This window comes from Lampetra planeri, chromosome 1, assembly GCF_965212315.1.
Source record: "Lampetra planeri chromosome 1, kcLamPlan1.2.h2, whole genome shotgun sequence".
Lineage (NCBI taxonomy): Eukaryota > Metazoa > Chordata > Hyperoartia > Petromyzontiformes > Petromyzontidae > Lampetra > Lampetra planeri.
Window position 1 is genome coordinate 38,312,813 of NC_136107.1, and position 25,534 is coordinate 38,338,346.

General features: G+C 48.2%; 1 protein-coding gene across 1 annotated transcript; it reads right to left on the reverse strand.

Annotated features, from left to right (window-relative positions):
- Positions 1-355: 355 nt before the first annotated feature.
- XYLT1 (xylosyltransferase 1) lies at positions 356-23,952 on the reverse strand. The gene is made up of 12 exons (XM_078600278.1): positions 23,438-23,952; positions 16,745-17,186; positions 15,197-15,372; positions 14,356-14,558; positions 13,471-13,551; positions 13,071-13,287; positions 12,121-12,297; positions 10,504-10,623; positions 9,875-10,017; positions 9,081-9,276; positions 7,472-7,805; positions 356-4,076 (listed from the first exon to the last, which is right to left on the reverse strand). The coding sequence occupies exons 1-12, from the start codon at positions 23,753-23,755 to the stop codon at positions 3,754-3,756; spliced, it is 2,730 nt and encodes a 909-aa protein (XP_078456404.1). The 5' UTR covers positions 23,756-23,952; the 3' UTR covers positions 356-3,753.
- Between the last annotated feature and the right edge of the window lie 1,582 nt (positions 23,953-25,534).

Here is a 25,534-nt window from a genome sequence, read left to right on the forward strand (position 1 = left end):
TACCGCCATATCAATATAGTCCACCCAAATCGATATGGACTCCCCCATACCAAAGCGGATTATATTATTCGAGTTGTACCGTACGTACGTACCGTATTAACGGTTGTACCACACAGCCCGCCGACGCGTGTTAGGGGGTTGTAACCACCGCGTGCCGTTTGGCACGACGTCCGACGTTTCGCTCCACGTTCCGGGAGCACCTTTTACAAGTCATAATTGAAGCGTCGCTTTTCGGCACGATGACCAACGTTTCGCCTCCGGCATGTAACATCAAGCCGAGCGACAACCCAGAGACGCATGCGAACGACGCGCTGTATACGATGGGCTCGCACACAGACACACCACCACCACCACCTTCCGCGTTGACATCTTTATTTGCCCTCAACTCAACCTCTGACAAAATATTTTACAAATTGCAAAGTTGTTTTTTTAAGCAAATAAAGTGCTTCCGTTTGTTCCTGAAGAACAAATGTACATTGTATTTAAAAAAACAGGTTCATGAGACACTGCTACGTAAGCAACAATTGTACACTGGAAACATAATATTGGTAATGCCACAGCAATCATCCTATGGAACACATTCCAGTTACGAATGTGGATTACAAAACTGCAATAACTTATCCACGGAGAGGTCTCGGAACCATGCTGGCAAGGGGGGACTTGTTGAAATGTTTATTTTCCTAAAAACGCAGAATGTACACGATGCAATTTTAATAACCCAAAAACAAACTCTGTACACGTAACTTCAATATATGCACTGATTGAAATGGGTTTTATTTACACTTTTAATTCATACGTCAACCAAACTAGACCTACTAAACAAAATATGATTTTTTTTTACAAAATAGAAATGGATTTTTTGTTGTTTTTATTAAAAAATACATTTTTTTGTGTAGGACGCATGGCACTTGTATTCATTTAGCAAGGGGTTTAGTTTTAGCGGCAGGAAACTGTACACGCGATACAAAACACGTCCAAACGCAACGCCCCAGTCTTTCAAGACACACCGAGTTTGAAACAAAAGCCCAATTAACACATTTGCATATAGAAACATCTGTTACTTTTTTACCCCCCCCCCCACATTCTCCCCTCCTCGTGTTACCTAAATGCGTGCTGCTTTGGGGTAAGGATTAGGCCAGATGATTAGCTTTAACACGCACACACGCAAGCATACGCGTATATCACCACAGGCCCAACTCCGCCGAAGATCTAAGAACGGCAAGAAAACCGGTCACACACATTTTCCTCCGGTGGAGGAAGAAAATATTCGCAAAGATTCACGAGGAGGAGGAGGAAAAGAAGAAAATAAACTATCCCTTAAGCCAATTTGCCCGTTTTACATCTTTGAACCAAAAAATATGGCCACTTTGTTCATATTCAACAGAGATAAAGTAAAGACGAGCTTCACCACCAGTGCCGTCACACTGTGCAGTCGGGGGGCCCCACGGAGAGATCGCCAGCCCTCCACTGAGTCTCACCGGCTCATTGCGAGTCCCGGCCCACCACCGAGTCTCGCCGGCTCACTGCGCGTGCCGCAATGCGGTTTGCATAGTCAAGCACTCGGGTCTTGCACACCGCTCTTTGTTAGAAAATAAATATCAGCTTCTGGACATTATGTAACGTTCAGCTGGATTTCATCCAATTATTTTCCTTGTTCCTTTTCTTTATTTCATTTTCATGAAACTAAAGAAATATTAGTTATACCAATATCCTGTTTTGGCTCGGAGAGGGGGGGGGGTGGGAAAAAAATTAAGCTTCTTAAAATACATATCCGCCATCTGAAGTCCCAAAAGCTGCATTCAAAACCCTGTGCTAAGCAAACAGTAAAACGCTGCGAGCAACTGGAATACCGTTGGCTGCACTGTAAAACTGAAGTAAATACCTACACGGACACTGCCCTTCCCCGTAGCCGCGGGTTTAACACCCATTATCGGCGCACGATCTCCGCACCAGCGCAAGCCTAACACCAACAGCTTAGGGATTCAACTGCATATTATTTAAGAAGAAAAAGTCACTCGTCATTATGCAATGATACCCATCGAAGGAAAAGAACCCTGCCTCGCCGCCACCCTACATATTTCAATCGTTCCGTATATTGTATTTTTTTTTTATAACCAAATATGCAAAGAAACAATGCATACTCGCTTCTTCAAGGAGGCTTCCAGAGGTAACATCCAAGTAAGGTCCACTACTTTGGCTCAAGTCTTCCGATTAAAAACACGCTCGGTTCAATTCAACGTGCAGTTTTGTTGTGTGTGTTGTTACCATTCGCTCACATCTTGTCGGCTTTCATATGTTTTAATTTGTCCACTTGCTGAACTCGTCCAACAAACCGATGGCATTCAAAGTTGGGCGTTTGTGCTACAAACATTATCTCCAAGTGCCGCGAGGGGCCAACTCATTAAATATGGACTCCGTATTTACGCAAATAAATTTTCCATCAAAATGGAAATAAAATACTGGTGGAATGTTTCAGCAACAATAACAGACGCTAAGTATTATTGTCTTAATAGTACTGTCCATGCTGCTTTCTTATCCAAGCTGAAAGGTCGCAGTAGTGCGGCAGAAGCCACGCAGAGCAAGGTCAGTGCCTCCGGGGGGTGGAGTGTATAACTGGGTACGTGATCATCCCAACTGGAAGGCACCAACACCCCTCATGTGCAAACGTGTGGCAGCCAGCACATCGCCAAAGAAAACTTCTGTGTTGTTTGAATAAAATGTGTTTGGTAAGTTATTTCGTCAAAATAATCTGGGGCCATATTTAAAACATTAGCCAAGATCGTGCTTCTTGAAGGACCCCCTAACCCATAGTTAATACTAACGTATCATTTGTGTACACTTCTCCAAGTTGTGCTGTAAGGTTATGTGCAAATATTAGTACTTGCACTACCCAGGCAGCGTGGATAGATTAGTGAACCATTTAAAAGAGAGTGCTGTATCAGAAAGCCTTCAAATTTTCATTTTTCATCATCTTGACTTACAGATCTGTCGACATGATGATGATGTGAAATGTAAAGCAACTCTTTAAGACAATGATACAAATTTAAAATAGCAATAATCGGTCATTAGTCATTAATTTTTTTCTAAAAAACAACTCCTAAAAGGCCACTGCAAGTTTAATATGCGCAATGTGACTTCAATGAGATATACGACAGAGGAGATGTAACACTCACCACCCCCTTCTAACTCACCTGTGCGCTTGTTGAACCCCCGAATACTAGAATAGAGGTAGTTTAGTGTAACTTGAGAACAATATCGGAGTGACCTTTCAGAGCGTTTAACTGCTATACCCCTTTGATCGTGGCCCTTCGTGCAGCGAGTGATGAAATTATTTTGGTCGTAGGGAAAGGGGGGAAGAAAAAAAGACTCGGGTGGCCTTGGAGCCCTGCTCCATTATAAACTATTCACAATATCATACCTTAAAGTGCAACATAACTGTAATGTTTAAGAGGCTGGCAGAGCCCAGCACACGTGAACCTGTTCAGCTCCAGCACATTACTGTGGCAACCCTCCCTTCACCTCCGCTCCCCCCCCCCCCCGTACACAAATCAAAAGTCGGCAAAGTAACATCGCCAAGCAACTTAGTGCAGCAATGGCCAACCAAGCATGGGTTGCAATAAAAACAAATTTTACCCCCCACAACAATCTTCCTGACACCTTTTGCTTCGAACGTTTGGGCTTCTGAAGAGAGAGAGAGAGGAGAGAGCGAGACGAGACGAGCCACACCGGCAGACAAGCCCCCGCACTTAGGCGCTACCTCAGCCTGCCATCGGGCTTCACGGACCCCAGGTCGGACTTGGGGTCGGGGTAGAGCGAGCTCCAGTTTGACAGGGCGCAGGCCTGTATGGCCGGGCACCCCGGGGCACCCAGCGAGCACGTGTCCACAGCCGACCACAGCTCAGAGACGAGCGCGTCCGTCCACTCGCGCAGCGCGGCGCCGGTGAGGCCCGCGTGCTGGCGAGCCTCCTCGGCCAGGTCGGTCCTCTCGGGCACGCTGAGCAGCCCCATGAGGCCCTGGAAGCTCTGCTCCAGGTACATGTTGTTCGGAGGCCCGCTGTGGGCCTGCAGCACCTCGTCTGCACGGAAACGCGAGAGGCGGCACACGGGCGAAGCTCACGTGACACACCACGGATTTTTTACTTTGCACACCCATCGTCATTACCATCATCATGATCACCGTCATCGCCATCATTAGCAGCAGCAATGACCATTACACTGCTAGGTGAAGGGCACCTGAAGTTGTCACCATCTCACACGGTCCTGCAATGTAATAATTTGCCGAGCGCCTGCACACAAGCTGATATAATAGCACCCATCTCCACGGTGGATGTTCTCCGAGCTGGGTTATCCCCCTGCCTTGGCTTGCCACTCCTGAGTTGGTCTTGACCGCCCACCGTCCCACCGTCATCCCTTCAAACGATTCATCCTGCCCAAGCTCACCTACTTTTCTTGGCAGTCAACATGATGTATTTACCTTGTGTATATCATCTAATCCACATTCCTGCATTTAACCTGTGAATAAATTGCAGGCACTGTGCACAGATAGGTCTGTGCAATGTGGGGACATTCTTACAAACGGTCATGCGCTGTGGACACATGTATGACCTAAGGAGTGCGCTTAGCAAGTAAATCCCTGGGCAAACATGGGAGAAAGGAAATAGGCTCAATCTTGTGTAAACATTGTATGCATTGAGCCGGTCTTCCACATCACTTTAGATTAGAGAGGACCAATTTTTTTAAAATAAATATCAGATATTTCATTTACAATGCGGCTTCTTGATTGAGCTGCATTTGTGCAAACTCTGTCAAGAACAGGTGCATGCTTCAAAACAACATTTTATAATATCTTGCCGAACTTCACAGTCCCCTTAATTCCTATGAATTCATGTATATGATCACATGGTAATGAGAACCTAGGGGCTGAAGAGTATCCCCCACCCCATTTAAATCATAATTTCAAAATAACACCACGAAACATGAATTATGGTTTTTAAATTTGCAGCAGATAAAGTGAAAATTCCGACTGCCATGTCACAAAAGGGTTAATATATTGCATCCTGAAATTGAGGCTTTCCACTTACATTCTAAACACGGTGGCCAAGGCAGCTACACCTGGAATAAGCAACGGCTTACAAGCACCAAGCACACGGCACGATCACACGCACCAGGGCACCGCAATGTGATGGGTCTTGATATTTTTTTGCTTGTAATCCAAGCTGTCATCAGTCGCCCCTGCCTGCCCGCCACCCCCCTTTATGAAAATCAACTAGTGGGCCTGCAACACTCCTCTGATAAAATACTGGTTATTTTGAGATTGATAAACCATAGCTCCCAATGCGCTTTTAGTAAATCTAGTCATATTTGTTTTTACTTCGTCTTCTTCCGTGTGAAATATGAATTTGAGCTCCAAACTAAAAATTGATGCCCAAGTTGGAAATCAAGATGATGGCTTCATGGGACTCGAGTAGATGTCACTCATGCCCTCAGAGGACGCTCTAAGCAGACAGGAGTTCCCACACAGACCCACAGCCTCACTCAGAGACCTATAGATTCACACAAAGACCCATTGATTCACAGAGACCCACAGACTCACACATAAACCCATAGATTCACATAAAGACCCATAGATTCACATAAAGACCCATAGATTCATAGAGACCCACAGACTCACACATAAACACATAGATTCACATAAAGACCCATAGATTCACATAAAGACTCATTGATTCACAGAGACCCACAGACTCATAAATGTTTCCAATGTTGCGGTGTGTCACAATCGCGTTTGGGTGATTCGATTTTGTATTATCTACTATGTCAAGTGTCACTGCCTTCTATCACTCGTATACGAACACAATCGGCATGCGTAGGCAACTTCTGAGGATGTAGCTGCCATGCCGATGCAGCTCTCTTAGAGGTTAAGTGAAGGCGGACAATCCCCCAATCCTCCAAAGAGCTAAGGCAACATTAGCTCCAATTAACATAAATCAAGGCAGTAATTTCTGGGCTGCTCATCAAAAGACACGGTTGTGTCAACACCAAGCCACAAACACACAAGGCACACAGGGCTATGCTTGCAACTTCCCGACGGAGTAAGCCGTATTATAACAACGTGGGCTTAATTTGTCAAAATAAAATTCCACAGGCAAACGCTCTTGCCAGCAAAAGCAATGTGCGTAACGAAGGACAGACAAGTCCACGACGTTGTTCACGGATACCTTGGCGAGAAATTACAAACGCTAAGCTAAACAGACTGCTCAAATTAAGCAGCTGCCGCGGGGCAAATCTGGACATATTCCTCGGCAAAGACTCCATTTTGTGCGAAGAGGCAATCTTTCCGCGGCCACCGTGAGGCCTAATTTGGGCTTAGCGGCAAGTCCCAGGGGCTCGGCTCAAACATTAGGGCCCACGCAGCTCTTCACATGCAAGCGACACATTTGTCACCCTACCCTTTTTGGCAAACACGACCGCATTTCGCGTAACCGCATGGAATTTACTTATTTGTCTACGACAGCTTAAACTTTATGCACACCAAAAAAGTGGAGAGCCAAGTAAATGGATTAAGTAATGATCGAAATTGAAAAGCATAAAAAAAGCAGAAACTTAAGAGTCATAATTTAAACTATGGAACGCTTTTCAATGCCAATGAACACATTATTTCAGAGCAAAAACTGGAATTCCAAATTGCTGTTTTCCATAACACAAGGATACACAAGACTCCAAATTCTCGTTAGTTTCCGATGGCAAACATTAGTCATCGCTTGAGAAACCACTAGGCTGGTGGTCTTACCGCCCACAAAATAAACCCGCCACAAATATCCTCCGTCTAGCCTACAGAGGCTGTTGGAAGGAAGAAAAAAACAATCTGTTTGCTAGGACCGATCCAAACCATTGCGTCACACAAAGGGGGTGATACGGCCAGCACCACACCCAGCCACATTTGTCTCCCCAGACTTGAGAGGTTTACACATCGCACCGGTCATTCATTTAAGGCTGAGTCGACTTTGAGGAGACTCAAAACCAGTTCAAATCATTGCCATTGAAGTCAGCTGCAGCCAGGATATGAACTCAGGTCGTCGTGTTCGTAAGCGCCGTGCGCTAACCACCATCACTTCACCCACACACAACACAAAGATCATCCCCCATCCCCCGTATAGACTAAACAGACTGGAGAAAGTGTTGTTAGCGAATAGCACCTGTGAAGGCTGGCACGGCACACAAAGGGGTGGGTTGCCAGCACCACGCCCTGCTGCCTTTGTCTCCCCAGTGGCGTAGCTTACACACCGTATCAGGTACACATTTGAGGCAGAGTCGACCTCGGCGAGGCCCAGGACCGCTATAGACAATCGTCACAGGTGCTGGTCATGAGCGGGAATCGAACTCGGGTAGTCAGTTTTGCAGCGCACCGCGCTAACCGCAACACTTCAACTCCTAAACACACAGGGCGGGGTGGGGGGCGGTACTGGCGTACCTCTGCGAATGGGCTGCTTGTTGTTGAACAGGAGCGGAGTGACCAGAAACTTGGTCTCGGCCACCGGCGCCCACTGATGCAGCACCTTCACCGTCCACACGCCAGGTCTCAGGGGCAGGTTAAGCGGCGGCTTATAGCTCGTGTAGTCCGCGTCCGTCTCGACGAGGATGTCGTAGGTGGCGGCGATGACGTTGGTCGGGTCCACCCACACCACGGTGGCGGTGGTGTTGGCACCGCGACTCCACTTCTGCAGGGCGATCGGTTCGTCGAACGGACCCATCAGCCCGCCAAAGTTGCGGAAGATGCGCTCCTTGGGGTCCCAGTCTGTGCTTATCTGGCATGTAAAGTGGAATAACGTTTGTTTATGTAAATGCCCTTTAAAGGCAAGCATACTGAAGTGTGCGAAAATGTTAAGAAGGACAAAAAAAAATATTTCCCCTAGGGATGATTTTTTTAAGTGCTCCATTTCACATGTTTGCCAATTTCATTAAGCTTTGGAAGCCAGGTCTATGAAATTCAGCCACTAAGGGGGTCATAGTCAGGTTAATTATTTCACAGCAAATATTAAAGTGGGCACACACAAGTGAAATGTGTGCAACTCTCAATTAGATGAGACATAGGAAAGGAAATCATAAGTAGACCGATGATTCACATTAAACAGAGGGATTGAGATTAAAATTAGTTTGCGGAAAGCCAGAAAAGTCATCTGCACAACAACACGGAAGGCAAGCATAAACTAAATGATGACTTTGGGCGAAGTCAAATTGTCCTTACATTGTCAGAAGATCACTAGAGAGCTCATAATTGCAAGTATGTGCTTCATTATTAAAAGAACCACACAAACAACAGTCATTCGTATTGGTAGGTAAATAGCCACGCAAAAATAGCTCAACAAACCACTCCAATGGATGGATGACCATCCACTCTAGAGCTGGGCTGCCCAATTTTTTTAAGTTATCAATTGCCACGCTGATTATCCCTCTCCATGACTCGGCTAATCGAATAACAACAAAAAACAGTTGGAAAAACGTCTCATTCTCTAATCTCACGTGTGCCGCTGTATGGGAGGTGATGGACAAGCCCTGGTGACATCGTGGGCCGCATCACAATGGCCGTGGATGTAGGGAGTTTCCTGCCTTCGGGAGGCAGGATGTGAGGGCACCCACCAGTTTGAACCCTTTTCCATTCCGATGACGGCACCTCTTCAGGTCGGAAAACGTACCGAGGCTCCCGCAAGGCCATGTGGGAGGTGCGTGTACCACAGTTTGGCTCCAGCTATTGTAGTGCGGTTGTGTCACTACAATTCTGTGCGGTGAGTACAATGTCTTCAAAAGCAACGGTGATACGCCTCTCTAAATAAAATGTACGCAAACCGCTTGCGCGTTACGAGATTCAGCGGTGAACGGGACCCCACCCTGCAACTTGCAGACGGAGGTTCGATGAGTACAATTCTGGATCCGCAGATCTTTGGGTATTGGGGGCAATCCAAGCGGTCCCAGGTAGAAGTGGGATCCGCAGTGCAGGGGTTGGCTTGAATCAAATCGCTCCGGGCCTAGTAAAATCTCCCACCCACCACGAAAACACACACACACACACAACCACTCCCTACCTCAAGGTTGAGCAGCCTCGCGGGGTCAGAGGGCATGTCGAGCGCGCTGAAGACCTTGCGCGGCATCAGCCAGGCCTCCAATGTCTCCAAGCGGCCGGTGCCCAAGTTCTGAGCCTTCTGCTGCACAAGGTAGCCCTGGAAGTGATCCGCATGGAAGTACACGTGCACAGAGATGGGGTGGCCCACTGGCTCGTATCTGTAACACATAAACACACGGACCCTTGTTAAAGTTAACGCACAGGCACAAAATAAGCACTGCAGAAAATGATTATGAACACAATAGTCATCAATTATACGCAACGTATAAAATGGCGTATCGTTTACATTCAACGTAATAACATACCAGATTCACTAGCTTTTACAGATCATTATTGCGTAAAGGTATTGAATAACGTACATTATTGCGTGGCCATTTTTTTTTCCTCACAGTAAAATAGCGCATGCTATGCAACATTACTTTGTATCGTATCTGTAGCTTATTTCAATGTACATACAGCGTATATTAGCTCCAAACAAAAAACGACTTGTTGACCGGAAAGAAAATTCCCGACTTATCAGGGGTGTTGACAAGAACAGGTTCAATGCCAAATTTGAACGGGGCCATTCAAAAAATCCACGAGAACATTATTGCATCTCAATTGTACAGGCCTCCTAGTCAAATGCAAAGTTACAACAACACACACATGCACACACGTGTGCGCAGTATTCACCGAGCCGTGGTCCATTATAATGAGGCGATAGCGTATACAAATGAAAAGGTGCGGCAGAGGTAAGGGTGCGAGCAGCAGGCTGACCGGCAAGCGTCATCCTGGTGGTTGTGCCAGCTCATGGCCGTTCGCTGCAGACCCAGTCGCATGAACGAGTGGTACGCGGTGAGAGTCACATCACTGAGGCTCTCCACGCCGTCCGGCTCGTCAAACACATTCTCCCAGTAAGCCTAGACACGGCACGCGTGAGCACACACACACGTACGCATACACTCAGCACCAAACCCCCCCCCCCCCCCACTATTTCTAAATTATTTTTATTTAAGCTGGTAAGGGCCACTGAGCTATACAGCTCTTTTAGAAGCGAGCCGTCCGCAAATGAGAGCTCAACAAAGTGGCTTTCTTATCATGTGGACATTTATAGCAGCCAGATGCTCTAAACGCAAGTAAATTCTAAATATGGAAGGAAAAACCGAAGGACCTGGAGAAATATCGACGCAATCACAGGGAGAACACGCAAGCTCAAAATATACAGCAGTCGTCAGGAGGTCGGGATCGAACCCTCAATCTCTTGTATACCCGGTAAGGTAGTTAACATCTCGTCACTGCGGCACCCCCACTACTCTCACTGTAAGGCGCAACCAGTGGCTATTGGTCAGTGCGCACACATTCCACACACTGTAACTAGCAGCTGCGAGCAGGCCGTGCGCCAGTACCTTGATGGACGGCGTGCCGCTGGGGTAGCTGCCGTACAGATACGAGTCCAGTTGCTCGATCACCTCTTGGTTCACCGCCGACTCGAACTTCCGTGCAAAGAACGTCGGCCGGGCCATTTGCTGCACGGCGAACAGGAGATGATGCACGTAAAAATTATTGGTTTAACTTGGGATTCGAACCGAATATAAAATCTATTCCGCAAGAACACCGATCCATCATCAGCATTGAAATTCTATTGAAATGTACAAATCGGCGCTCATAAATAAGCTTTCACTCCCTTCAGGTGTGAAAGAAAAGAAAAGGCACATAGCAGAATAATGAATTCACATCACCTGTAGCTTTTCAGATAATGAACTAATTGTATTCTGTACGTGGATTTGCAGGTGTGCTAGTGTTTAGTGTGCGCATGAAAAATGTTCATTTGTATTGTACGTTTAATTCTAGAAAGTGTAAAATTAATCTAATTTTATTGAGATTTATCATTATAATTTTTGCAACATGCTGGATTTTATACAGACTTCTGTATCGACATTGCACCTTGCGAGCTTGCACAGGTATATCTGTTGCAAGAGGAATGGCGTCTCATTGGGCCAACGTACAGGTACAGCCCTTCGTTAATCCACTGCTGGATGAAGTCCTCCCCACATGACTCATTGGGGGGGGGGGGGTCCCAATGCCGAGTTTAATACCCATTTAAAATAATGGACGCACACCTACCAATCTATAACAGTGACCATCACACTCCGATTGGCACGGTTGGCTACGTACTGTGCGCGAAAGAAGCCCAACATAGATCATACATACAAGAGTATGTGGACGTTATTAGTCTCTTTGAAGAACTTTGAAACACAAGAAGCATGCGTTGTACAAAACTACTGTCATGAGGGGTTATATATCATTTATAACCAACACATCATGTAGCAGCATTCTTTATGTTACATTTTTATTCATGGAAGCTACTGCTAGAAAAGAGGAAAACATATGTGTTCTTCCAAGACCGTGTGTGTGCCAGCATATCTGCAGTTGCAGGGAAGTTGCTAAGTCGGCTTTGCCTGGGCCACCTTTTAAAGGCTGAGGCTAAATAACAGCCATCGCACTCATCACAACCGGGCACATGGCCGAGATCAAGATTCCTATCGCATTGCCGGGGCCCTGACACCGCGGCCTCGCTACACGAGGGGGCAATCAAAATGCCAGCATCGCTCGCGAAAGTCTTCAGCTGGTAACGTTCTCCCTTGGCAGCGTACGTACCTCTGCACTTGGCATGCAAAGCATTGAGAGCTGTGTACATCAAATATTTATCCAAGCCGCGTAATTAAAAAACACGCGTCGGCTCATTTCGGTCGCGCTGTCGGCACAGCACGGCGCCGCCGACTGGCGCACATGCACGAGTGCCGTGTGGCTATGCGTGTGCTGGACATGTATGTATGTTGATCTTCCTTCGCACCGTACGTAGTCAACCGTGCTGATCGTAGGTGTGGGGGGGGGAAGGACAACCAACTAAACACAAAAAAGCATCTGTGAAAATACTGCACATCTGTGAAAAAGAGCTTCATAGCTCATCGTATTTCCCCAGGATAAATGAGGATTCCGATTCTGTACGCATGCACACAGACCTGGAAACGGTGGAAATCCTGAGGCTTGAAGTCGTTGGGCGAGCAGCCACACCAGTCAACAATGTGCTTGTACTGGCACTTGCAGCCGAGTTTACGGTTCCAGTTGGTGATGCGCAGATTATTGTCCACAAGGCTGCCACAGTGTTCACTGTTTTCCAGCACCGTGTGGTAGAATGACTGCAGGGACAAGGTTTTTTTTTAATGATGAATGATACGACTCTGGGCAATATGGTGATCGACTAAAATGCACAGCTGCCACAGCTTGAACATTTACCATCGCCCGCATAAAAAGCGTCTGTGCCACGTTAAATAAGACGTAATGTGCACGTGTACTATTTAACAAATGCGTAATTAAATTTTGTAAATAGCGAAACAAAAGATATCCATGTATGAATACTTCCTAGTACAAGCATTTGTTCAAGTTTGACGGCGGTAGTCTGTCCACGTGCGAGGAAAAGATTACACAAGGCGGCGATTTTTATTGCTGCGGCCATTGGTACTGAACTTTCTATTAAAATTATCCAATTGTTAGAATGCGCAAGGGCTGTTATACGTTTAAAGTAGGCGAGTGAGTATGTGCGTGTATGTGGTATTGCCCCGTAACTCGGATGGGTCAAGGCTCCCAATTACAGCGAGGGCACCCTTACAAGACGACAGCGTGCACCGCACGCACAATGCAAGGCTGTTGGGCATACGCAGTACGGTGTGCGGGAGGAGGGGGGTCAAGTTACTGTGCAAATAGGATGCAGGGTGCATGCCGCGCTTGCTCTTAACACAGTCCCCGTCAGCGGGCGAGAGCAGACCACCTGACAAGAGCACAGCAGCGATTTAACCGCGGGACGAAGAGCGCGGTTATTACAGTGGGCCCAGCGGTGACACAGCGGCAGAGGGCTCCGGTGTCGGGCGTGGTGCTCGAGTGGGGGTGCCGCGGCGCGCCGCGCACGGCTCACCTCAGCAGGCAGGAGGGTGTAGGCGTAGAAGCGCTTGAGCTCGGACACCAGCTCTCCCTGGGAGCGCATCACGTACTCCACAAAGGGCCGATTGAGGGCGAACCAGTCCGAGCCGCCGTCTACCACGATGCCATCGGGTATCTTGCGGTCGCCCAGGCGCCACATGTGCGTGTCGCACTCGTAGAATATCCTGTCGAGACCCTGTTTTTTCACAAACCTGTTGCCGCGGTGTCCACGGAGACATGGGGAGAGGGAGAGAACGGGTGGCAGTCCATGTTAATTCTACGCAGATTCACTGTAAAAGCAAGGTGGGCTAGATCATGATTCATGCAGGAAGATTAAAGATATAAATGACCAGATTTATTACGTTTCGCGCACGTTTGGCTTTGTTGATGCTCACCTGTTGTTGTCTCGGCCATGGGATTTGAGGAAATTTTTGTCTCTGTATTTCGTGAGGAATGCCACCAGCTGATCATTTGTTCTGCAAAGAATCATCGCAGAGCACATTCAGAGCCTGTTGCACTCAATCCACAATCCGGCGACGAACAATTCTCGCACTACGGAAAGCAAGACTAACGCCAATTCACATTGCGATAAAACATTAACGCCGTGGGACAAAAAAAAATTACCGGTTTGCGAAAACTCGACGACAGGTTGAAAGAAGAAAAGACAAAGCGTTAATCGTCTACCGCTCTCCTTGTGCAACAACGCTGAGAAAATTACGTAACTTTGTTGTCATAATGCCAGGCATGAACCCTGCCAAGTTACAGATTTCATTTAATGACGGCAGCAGGCGACTTGCGGGTCCTCGCAACACAGCGGGTGCTGGATGTCAATCAAAGGCGGGAGCCGTGCATGCTCAGGGGCACACACAACTGGCGGGTGAGGGCAACCCGCATAATTAATAGGTGCGGGCGAGGACAGTGGGGGGGGGGCAAGGGTTTGACAAGACTAAGTTCACTTCACATCCGTGATGAAGATCAGTTGAGCCAAGTCTAATGTGTGGAAGGAGGCCAATACTGGACCAAGGACAACTATGGAAAGGAAGGATTAGAGGAAAACAGTGGGGGAGGGGTGGCAAGGCCTTTTCCCGACAGTCAGAATCAGAATACGTATTTATACTGGAGGAATCCGAGGAGCTATAAAGTTCTTTTTCACAGGCGTCCAGTAGGGGCGGGTAAGAACAGTGGGACGTTACAGCCAACGACGACAATAACAACAACAAAACATCAACAAGTTAACAACAATGGCGCGTGTTGCACAACTGCTCAATTCTGATGCCAACCGGATTGGGTAGTCGGTGGCACTGAGGTTAATGAAGAAATCCCAGGCCCAGTCGGCCATGTCCAGGAGGTCCTTCATGGTGCGCAGATACATGGTGAGCAGGCTGGCACCGCCCCAGATGGTGGCCATGCGCCACGGGGTGACGCGCACATTCGGGTAGCGCTCCGCTACCTGCAGCACCTGGCGCTGCAGGTAGTTGGAACGCTGGGAGGTACCGGCAGTGCAACAAATGAAAAAAAAGACACGAGGACGTACGCGTTAATAGGACGGCAGGGTGGCGGCAGGGTGGCACAGTGGTGACTCTCACGCCTCACAGCAAACAAAGTGTATGGGCTTGATTCCCCGTCGTTTTTAATATTCTCCCCTTATTCTGTATGGGTTTACTCCGCGTTCTCCAGTCTCTTCCAACAGTTAAAAACAAAAATAATGCAGTGCAACTGGTACTGGCCAAACATCCCTACTCCGAAAGCTTGGCAGGCACCTTCTGAACAGTCTTGAGACTCAGTGAGGCTTTCCTGGGTGAATATAATCATGATAAACCACTCAAAGGGCAAACAACCCTTCAGATAAATGCCAACGTTCTTGTGCAATGTCGATATCTCTAGAGCTGGGCCCTCAAGTGGCTTCACATTGCCCAGACAAAAAACAATATTAGCAAGGATAGGGGGGGGGATGCATGCAAAATGTGACAATGACCATGGCACCTAGCGATACGGGTTTGACCACCTTTCTGGGAATATATTCAGACACTCCACACTGCCAGCGTTACACAAAAAAATGTCTGGCTGGCATTCTTCCCAAGCCACCCCTCCCCACCCACTGCGACCCGGTCGCCGCCGCACCTTGTCAACGTGAATGTAGTAGTAATGGTCGCGGTGGTAGATGGCCTTGAGCATGCGCGTGAGCTGGCGGATCGCACGGCCGTGCACCACCAACACGAAGACGATGCGCACGGGGTTCGGCGGAACCAGTCCGAGGGCCACCTCGTCGCTCCACGCGATGTTCTGCACCGGTTTGCCTGCCAGGAGAATCCGGAACATTTGTAAAGCGTGTCAAGACAATCGGACACTGCAATGCAAATTAAACGCACTTTTTTGCTCGTTAAACTAAGCCACAGTAGGATACGAAGGTGAACCAGCAGTGAAACAGTGCACAACTGAACCACACAGGTATGACTCGGTAAAACCACAATGTTTAACGTGTACGCTCTTTAAAAAATATATTACACCGGTACTTGGATAGAAGACTGCAGTGTTCATGAAAATCCGCACAAACCATTAAAAAAAATTTTGTTTTCCTAAAATAAAAATGCATTACTACCTTACAGGCTGGTTCATAGCGTACTAAACAATAAATAAGTATAACCCGTAAAAACAAAGTTTTTCACTATAAATCCTTTATATGCGTGGCAGCGAACTTAATATAAAGGATTTAAAAATATATTCGCCTGTGGAGGACGCGGGGATCGATCCCGCGACCTTTGGCATGGGAAGCGAGGGCGCTACCAACTGCGCTACTCCGCCACGGCCTGTGGAGGGGTTACGCTCTGGGCTCTTACACTGTGACGTTCAGCCAAAGCCATGAATGAGTTCTATTTGAATATATGTAAAATGATTTTTTTTTGCCTAAAAAGTGTAAAATTTTGGGAATTTTTTTTCACGAACATTAATTGTCTCGCACAACGAGTCTGTGTGGAAAATGTCAGCTCGATTGGATCACGGGAAGTGGGTTAAAAAACGACCGAAAGATTTGCACGGTCGTAAGCAAGCAAGCAAGCACGCAAGCAAGCAAACTTAATATAAAGGATTTAAAAAACATGTTGTCTCAAGTGTTGTCTTTTGGTAGTCATTATTTTTAATAAGTTTATATGCTAAGGGGTTACCTACAAGCCCGGCCTGTGGAGCTTCTCAGAAACAAACCGAAAGCATTGTGACAGGTCAATGCCATTCAACTGGAAATACGCCTAACATTGGCAGGTTACAGGTTAACGCAAGGAGAGTCAAAATAAATTAATGAGCAGCCCAGTTTCATCACCCATGCGCCACTGTATCAGGTTTTAAAAATAATAAACACGATGCATGATTGATATCCCTGTTCACCAACAAGCAGAGTTCTATCGAGAATCAGAACAATAATCTTACAAAGAATATAATTCACCTTCCATTTAGTGGCCATACTTTTACTCAAACTAAATATATTTATCTCCTTTCCTATAAATAGTATGCGTCTACACACTTAGCTAGGGCTTGGCCTTCGCGAGTAATATACCTCCAATTGGCACGGTCGGCTACGTACGGCGGGAAAGAAGGTTCATCGTACGTGTGTGCAACGTGCAGAGCCACCGAACGTAGGCAAGGTTCAAGCGCTCGGCGAGCCCCGCGGCCGCTTACCTTCGATGGGACAGAATCGAGGCAGCGACTCGGGCATGAGTTTCCCCTCCTGGTGTAGGCACACCACGTCGGCGATCTCCTGCTTGCACTGGGCGCTGCGTGCTCGCGACAGCGCCGACAGGGCCTCCTTGCCAGCGATCTCGCACTTGGGCACATAGTCGGCGTCGTCGCGGTGCGAGGCCTCCTCGGCCCGGGCGTCGCCCACTCTGTTGCTCGTCGCTCGGACGTCCGTGGCGCTGCGGCTGCTGGCTATCTCCGAGCTGTGCCAGCTGAGCGGGAACAGCTTCAGTGACTTGCTGCTCTCCTTGCCTGCGTCTTTGGATGTTTGGTACAGCTTGCTGTGCACCAGGTTGCTGTTGTCTATACTGTCAAAGTCCTTCGGAACAGAGTTCTCATTGTTACTGTCAATTTTCTTCGGGAATTCCCTTATTCTATTTTTTCCCTGAAAAAACAACACGTTGGAAAGATTAAACTTTGATGTCTGTATGCAATATTTTATGCTTATTTGAGAAAGCACTTCACGCAGAGCATATATTTCAACAAAGCTTCGCTGAGACTGGCAATAATTTTCTTCTAGAGGCAACTGACGCACAACCTACCACCTTGAATTGCTCAGTGCATAACCACGTGGCCTGAGAGTGGCACACACGTGGACATGAAAGGCGAGACGCGGGAGCAGAATATTAACAATGCATCCAAATTCTAATTGCAACACAATTCAAAATGAAAAGAATACGTAATTTTTAAACGGCAACAGAATCAGCGTGCAACACATGTTAAAGACTGACCACGGCTAGCCATGGGACAAAAACGGTTACCGCATTGCGCGCTTTCAGGTGCGCTTCGGCGGCTACCGAGAACTGTCTTCGTTCCGATATTCGGAAGCCACTGGGAGTTATGCACTTTTAAATCTAGATTCACGGATCTAGATTCACGGATCTAGTGTTTAGTGTGTTGTCCCCCCCCCCACTTCCGATTAGCACGGTTGGCTACATACTGTGCGAAAGAGGTTCAACATACGCACGTACCATTTCCACCGAAAAAAATAGGTGGAGTCTCTGCGCAGTTGTGATAAGTGGCTAATTTAGACTCGGCTTTGTTTCCGTTGCACGAGACGTCCGCCGGCAATGTAAGACGAGTCAAGTCAGCAGCTCTGCCTGGGCCGGGGGGGGGCTGGCTGCGACAGCGCAGAGCGAGACACGAGGAGCGCCCTAACATCGGTGAGCTCTTCTCCTGACATCCACAATCGCTGTAACTCATATCAGCCGCACCTTCCGCCCCCCCAACCCACCCACTATCCCCCCCCCCGTACGTGTGCAGAGATCGCTCAGCAAATTCACGATCCGATTCACTGGGTTTCCAATGCAATTTTAGCAAGCAAACACCATAACCCACATTTTTCACCACGTTGTAAAAAAAAAAACACCTTTGCAGCACATGTTAGATTGAACACCGTTCAGCCAAAACCGTAATGGAGATAAGAAAGATGTGCAATAGACTCCTGTGCACTTTGAAAGCATTGGTATTTTAAATATTACAACACTGAGACAGGTTTAGGGACTGAAAAGCTGATTGCAAACATTACGTATATTCCTGAGTGCTTGCTGGAATAAGATGCGGCACTGAAGTGGGCATTTTTTCTTGTCAAGGATAAAATTCTCAGTGGTCCTAAACGTTACTCTCCAACCAGTTCATAACTCTCTTTGAGCAACGTCCTTTTGACAGCTCACGAAGCATCTATCAAGACGGCTGGGGTCATTTGGCTGCCTTTCGATAGAAGCATCGCCATGACAAGACATTTAAAGCCCACCAACAGCAACCGCCCGAAGGAGGGCAACGTTTTTACATTGCTACGATGGAGCAATACAATTATAACTCTACATAATAAATAAAACAAAGCAGCTTCTGTTTATCATTCAGTGCTCGTAACTTTTTCATCTGCAATAGGAATTATTTGGTGAATGACCTATTTTTTCCACCACACATTTCCATAAAAACACACACACCCGCTGTGAGCCTGTGAATTTAGTACACAGTTATTATGGAAACTGTGCACAGACCAATAATAACACCACGAACCGCAGATGCTGCTTTAGGTACACACATGTGGTTTACCGTGATTACTGTACAAATTACAATCAGTAACCAAGTTTCGAAATACGAGCTACAATAGAATCTGATCAAGAATTATTATTTCTACGGAATGTGTCATGCAAAATTGGCGTGAAAATATTGCTCGTGCAAAAAAATGCAAGTATTATAAACCAAATTAAATGCATTAAAATGAACACGGTTACCACATCAATTCTACTCGACAATGCTTCTCTGGCTGTCTCATTTGCGTGCACCAAATCACACCTTTTCACTGCAGAGTGTATTCATAGTAAAAATTATTCAACGTGATGACGAAGGCCAACTGCATAACTGCTGCTTATTTCATCGTCATATACAGGCAGTACAAATTAGTCTTAATGCTGCTTGTATAATGGCCATGTATTGGAAAATGACAAGACAGTACATTGCCAAAGATCCCCCCCATATTATTTTTAACATACTGTTGGGGCAATTGCTGTTAGCGAGCACGTATTAAGGTCTGCACAGCACACGAGGGGGTGAGTGGGCACCACCATTGCCTGGCCGCCTTTGCCTTCCCAATGCTGATGTTTACACACCACACAAGGTGTTCATTTAAAGCTGAGCCGGCATAGGGAAAGCCCAAGACCGGTTCAAATATTCATCACCGATGTTGGCCGCGAGCGGGAATCAAACTCAGGTCATTGGGTCCGTAGCGCAGTGCTCTAAGCACCGCACTATCATATTCCCCAACGTACTGAAGGATCCTTAAATAAAAAAAACTACAACTTGGCTCACTGCAGACGAACTGTGTGCTTGAGTCTCGTGTGGTATATATTTGTGCAAGAGAATGTGATTAAAATTTCAAGCAGGGCACCAGATTGCATGGATGGACTCGTAGCAACTTAACTTAGGGAAGCACAGGCAAAAAAGTGACAGGCGAGATTAATAACCATGCCTTGGTTAGTTTATTATGGGCATGGATCATAAATCAACCACTGCACTTTATGTACAGGTAGTCCCCGACTTACGATGGTCCGACTTACGATATTTCGATCTTACGATAGCGATGTGACAAAATTGTTAAATATTTTACATTTCGCACTGCAGGCAAACGCAGCAGCGTACGAGGTACGATACTGTACGTTGGGACGGTGCCTGGATGTACTGTAGGCATCTCCAGCCTTGCGTGATGCCTCACTCTCACCAGCATTTGACGGAGTTAAGTTGTATCGGTGTTCAATGCATGATAAAAGTTTTTATAGCAGATAGGAATGTTTCTTGAAATTGCAGTTTATATAGGTAGGCTAAGAATTTACCTTGTTTTTTACGTTAAATGTTACTGTACAATACAGTATTGTAATTAATAAATACATACAGTATATAGTTTAGACAGTACTGTAAATTGCTCTGTTTTGCTAAATTATCACCATTCTTTAAGACTCCTGGGTAGGCTAGGCCATTTTCGACTTACGATATTTTCGACTGACGATGGGGTCGTCGTAACGCATCTCCATCGTAAGTCGGGGACTACCTGTATTCCTGGAAAGGGTTTTTCCACTGGCAACTAGTCATGAACAAGTCTACAAATGAAAACCTTGAACAACGGCGATCCCTCACATCGCAATGTGCTTGACACGAAACTCTGCACAGTATTCATATACTATAACCAAGACCCTGCATTTTGACACGCACAAGCGTGCCACTCTTTTCCATGAGAGACGTTCACAACCCTGCTTGCGCTGGTGAATTGCAGAAAAGGGGCAACTTGGGCTGGCTCAAATGCAACACCAAGTATATCTCTCTTACAATCCGAAGTTTTGGGTATGCAAGATAAGAACAACTGACAGAACCCCAATATACGTAGCGACTGTACTATTTTTCCTGTGGGTTTCAAACAAAGCTATCGCACTTAAAAAGGTGATGCTACAACTTACGCACTTCAGTCAACGAATATAAACCACACGGCTACGACCTACGAGGCTCCATCTGCTCACCTTCATCTAATCAGATACTTGGCTGAGTGAGGTGCAATATTTAAAAAAACACATACAAGGGACTCTGCAGAAGCACATTTGTGAAAACTACACAATCGCTGTTAAGTGCCAGGTCCGAACACACGCACACAGACGTAGTTGTATTCTCCAGTTCAATGTGTGCCGGCTCTGCAGGTCGCTGGTAAATTCCATTTGATCAGTCAAAAGCATGCTTTACTTTGATTATATTTGCTCAAGCCAGTCCTTTGAATTTCACACTGCTGAGATTTTCTGTGACAACCGGAGTCACATAAAATGTTAAATTTAACACATAATGTCCTACACTTGGAAAAAACGCGCTTAAAATGCAACCATCCATAGCACATAAGGGAGATAAACATTCTACCCTCGGTCAACACGGAGAATCAATGAGCACTTCTCTGGGACAGCCGCTGCCAATCCTAAACAAACACGGCCTGCCGCACAGCCGTACGCATGGGGAGAGACCCAAGTCTGCTCATCCATGCTCACTCTCTCGCTCTCTTCACGCCAGTCCACGTGGACGCGCATTCACCAATATACCTCCTCAACCACATCTCCAGGGCTTGTCTGCCTTTTGGGGAAATGGGGTTTAGGTCGTGTATCATTTCTTGCATCGTTTAAATTCATGCTCGCCAGCTCGTGTGCTTGTGTGTGTGTGTGTGCGAGAGCGTGTGGGGAGCGGTAGCTTAGCGGTTAGCGCGCTGCGCTACCAACCCGGCGACCCGAACTCGATTCCCACTCACGGCCAACACCGCTGACAATGATCTGAACCGGTCCTGTGCCTCCCCTAGATCGATTCGGCCTCAAATGAGTACCTGGTGCGGTGTGCCACATCATCGCAAGGGCGTGATGTTGGCCACCCACCCCCTCGTGTGCAGTGTCGGCGTTCATAGGGGCTCGCTAACTGCACTTGCCCCAACAGTCTGTTAAGGCTACACGGAGCAGGTCTTTGTATTTGAACGTCTGTCAGTATTTCATAGGAGACACAGACGTCCCATTAAAACCCTCAGAGCAATGGTAAAGCCTTAAGGTACAAATTACGCACGCGCGCGGCTTTTACCGCATACCCCCCCCCAACCACCGCAGGGGGTGTGTGTGTGAGTGGGGGGGTGTGTGAAGGATTGACAACGCAAACGTTATGACAAATTAACCATCGACACAGCTCCGCAAAACGCCAACCGTGCCCGACGAAGCCATCTCTGCGATGCAGAAATGTGGCGTGACGCGCGGTGGGGGCATTTGGCGAGCGGATCAAGCGATGGCCAACACAGAGTGGGGGTCAATCACAGCAGCGGAGGGGGCGGTGCAGGCGAGTGGAGCAACACGGAACGAGGGGGGTAGGGGACACGGAGCCTGCGGTTGACGTGGCTGAGTGTGGCCGGCAGCCCAGGATGAATTCCACCCGCCCCATGGCATCATCCCCTGGCAAAGAGTGCGGCGTACTCCAGATGCTGCAGCGTCTGCAGCGTCAACATCCAGATCCCTCTTCAGAGTCGTAATTTCGCCCACCGTTCTTCTTATCCCACCCAAATCAATACATTCACACTTCTTCTAATCCTCCAAGCTAACCGCTCCTCCTCCTCCTCATCCGCCATATCTTCATCTCGCAGCCACGATACTCAGCGACGACTCCCTCCCTCCTTTCAATTCCCTCTCACCACATCATCATCTCACCTCCTCTCCCTCATCGCCTGCCCCACCACGCCATCTCGCCCGCCTCTTCCTGCTCATCTTCATCCTCGGCTAATACACCACCTCATCTCTTCCTAATTCCTTCCCCCGCGTCTCCCTTCGCTCGGTCTCACGACCCCGGTCACGTACGGCTCGGGGTAGAGGGGTCCCCCCGCACGCCTACGCCGCCTACGCCGTCCCTCCTCGCGAACGGAGAGAGGCGGCGTCCTCCAGGGGGACGCATGCGGGGTCCCCTCGTCCCCCTCCACGTCTCTCTCCACGTCTCTCTCCTCGTCTCTCCACGTCTCTCTCCCCGTCTCCCTGTCTCTTCACACGTCTCTCTCCACGCCTCCCCGTCTCTCTCCTCGTCTCCCCGTTTCTCTCCACGTCTCTCTCCACGCTCGTCTCCCTGTGTCTCTCCACGCCTCTCCGTCTCTCTCCTCGTCTCCACTTCTCTCTCGACGTCTCTCTCCACGTCTCCCCATCTCTCTCCTCGTCTCCACGTCTCTCTCCACGCCTCCCCATCTCTCTCCTCGTCTCCACGTCTCCCTCCACGTCTCCACGTCTCTCTCCCCCCTCGTCTCCACGTCTCCCTCCACGTCTATCTCCACGTCTCCCTGTCTCTCTCCACGTCTCCCTGTCTCTCTCCTTGCTCGTCTCCCTGCTTCGCGGTTCCCCCTCTCACCCCGCTCTCCCCCTATCCCCACTCTTGCTTCGCCATCTCCGCTCCGTCTCTATCTTCCATCTCTGATCTCCCCCCACTACTCTCCCCGTCTCCCTGGTCCCACGCCTGCGATCCCCCCCTGCCCCCCACGGTCTCTCCCCATATCCGTCTCCCTCTATCCCCTCCACATCTCCCTGTCCCCATCCCTCCCTCCCTCCACTCCCGGTCCCCCCTCTCCCTTCCCTGTCCCCGCTCTCCCCAACTCACCTCGCGGCCTCTCCGCTCCCCGACCCCCCCGAGCTGATGCTGCTGCTGCTGCCGCTGGAGGGGCGCGCGGGGTCCGCGCGGCGCCACCGCCTCAGCCTCTGCGCCGCCGCCGCCGCCTCCAAACCGCCCGTCCCTCGCGCCGTCCGCGGCCGCCCGCGCCGGCCTCGCCACCGCCGCCTTGTCGGCCGCGGCAGCCGCCGCCGCGTCTCTGTCGTCGAGGCCGCCGAAGCTCCAGAGCGCCAGGGTCTGCAGCAGCAGCAGCGCCGTCACGGCGGCCACCACCGCCGGCCTGTGCCTCCTCACGCACTTGCGCGCCATGGCGCTCGACACGCGCACGTCGCGTTGCTTCCACGTCTCTCGCCTCCGGGGTTCCCCACGCCGACGCCAACGACCGCCGCGTCTTTTCTCCTCGATGCCGCCGAAGCAGCCACCGCCGCTTCTCCTCCGCCGCCTCCGCCGCGCTCACCGCGTCCGCTCCACAGCAGCAGCCGCCACCGCCGCCTCCGCCTCCTCCATCGTCCCCCCACCCGCCGCTGACCCAAGCCCCTCCCACGGCCTCTCAGCCAATGGGAGCGCGCGTCCGCCGCCCTCCACCCCCACGTGACGCGCTCGCTCTCTTCCTCCAACCGCCTCGTCGCCCCCCCCCCCCTGTTTCGGTGGCGGTGTTGTGGGGTCTGTCTCTTCCGGAAGAGGAAGATACTGCCGGGGTCGGTAGAAGCTTCTGGAAGAGGGCTGCCGGTGGCGGAAGAGCGAATGAAAAAAACCAGCCCCCACCACCTCTCCGCACGGGAGAAACTTTGAAACGGTCGCGCGTGATTGGCTTGTGGGCCCGCACGTGTCCACGTTAAAATGTGTCGCGACCAATCAGCATATAGCTGCACATTTCAACTAGCTATACCTGTTATAACTACACATTTCAACTAGCTATACCTATTATAACTACATATTTCAACTAGCTATACCTATTATAACTACACATTTCAACTAGCTATACCTATTATAACTACATATTTCAACTAGTTATACCTATTATAACTGCACATTTCAACTAGCTATACCTATTATAACTACACATTTCAACTAGCTATACCTATTATAACTACACATTTCAACTAGCTATACCTATTATAACTACATATTTCAACTAGCTATACCTATTATAACTACACATTTCAACTAGCTATACCTATTATAACTACACATTTCAACTAGCTATACCTATTATAACTACATATTTCAACTAGCTATACCTATTATAACTACACATTTCAACTAGCTATACCTATTATAACTACACATTTCAACTAGCTATACCTATTATAACTACACATTTCAACTAGCTATACCTATTATAACTACACATTTCAACTAGCTATACCTATTATAACTACACATTTCAACTAGCTATACCTATTATAACTGCACATTTCAACTAGCTATACCTATTATAACTACACATTTGAACTAGCTATATCTGTTATAACTACATATTACAATTAGCTATACCTGTTATAACTACACATTAAAACGAGCTATACCTGCTATAATTACACAACTAGTTATACCTGTGATAACTACACATTACAACTAGCTATGTTAGAACTGGTTGGATAAACTACAGGTTAATTTCAACCAGGTCGACCACCTGGATAATAGTTCCACACCCGGCACACCAGATCCAGTATAGACCTTTCGCTGTGGCTACTCGTCACGTGCCACATACTCCAGTCCCACTGAGCATATTTAATGCTAAATTAAGCCCTGGGTATTGGGGGGGAGCGGTGGCGCAATGGTTCTCACACTGCGGTATGAAGTCAGGAACCCGAGTTCGACTCCCGGCCACGGCTACCATCAGTGGCGAGTGACACTGCTAGGAACCCCTCAAATATGACGTCACAAAGCTCTGCCCCCCCCCCCCCCAATATAAAACATGCTTCAAATCGCTTTGAACTATTGTCATTGTAGTGCGTATTTAATGTGGCGCTGCACTCTGATGTTGTAGGAGAAAACATTTATTAAACATTAATAAGAACTTGATGTCTATATTTATTTAAAGTTGCGCATTTTGATGTGACGTCACATTTCTCCCCCCCCCCC

Bases quoted from the DNA above. Each gene is read 5' to 3' on its own strand.
- XYLT1 (XM_078600278.1), bottom strand. From the start codon at position 23,755: ATGGCGCGCAAGTGCGTGAGGAGGCACAGGCCGGCGGTGGTGGCCGCC. The intron at 12,298-13,070 runs GTGAGCCGTGCG...TTGTCCCTGCAG, and splicing joins ACACCCTCCTGCCTGCTGAG to TCATTCTACCACACGGTGCT. The intron at 9,277-9,874 runs GTCAGCCTGCTG...TATGTGTTACAG, and splicing joins CACCAGGATGACGCTTGCCG to ATACGAGCCAGTGGGCCACC.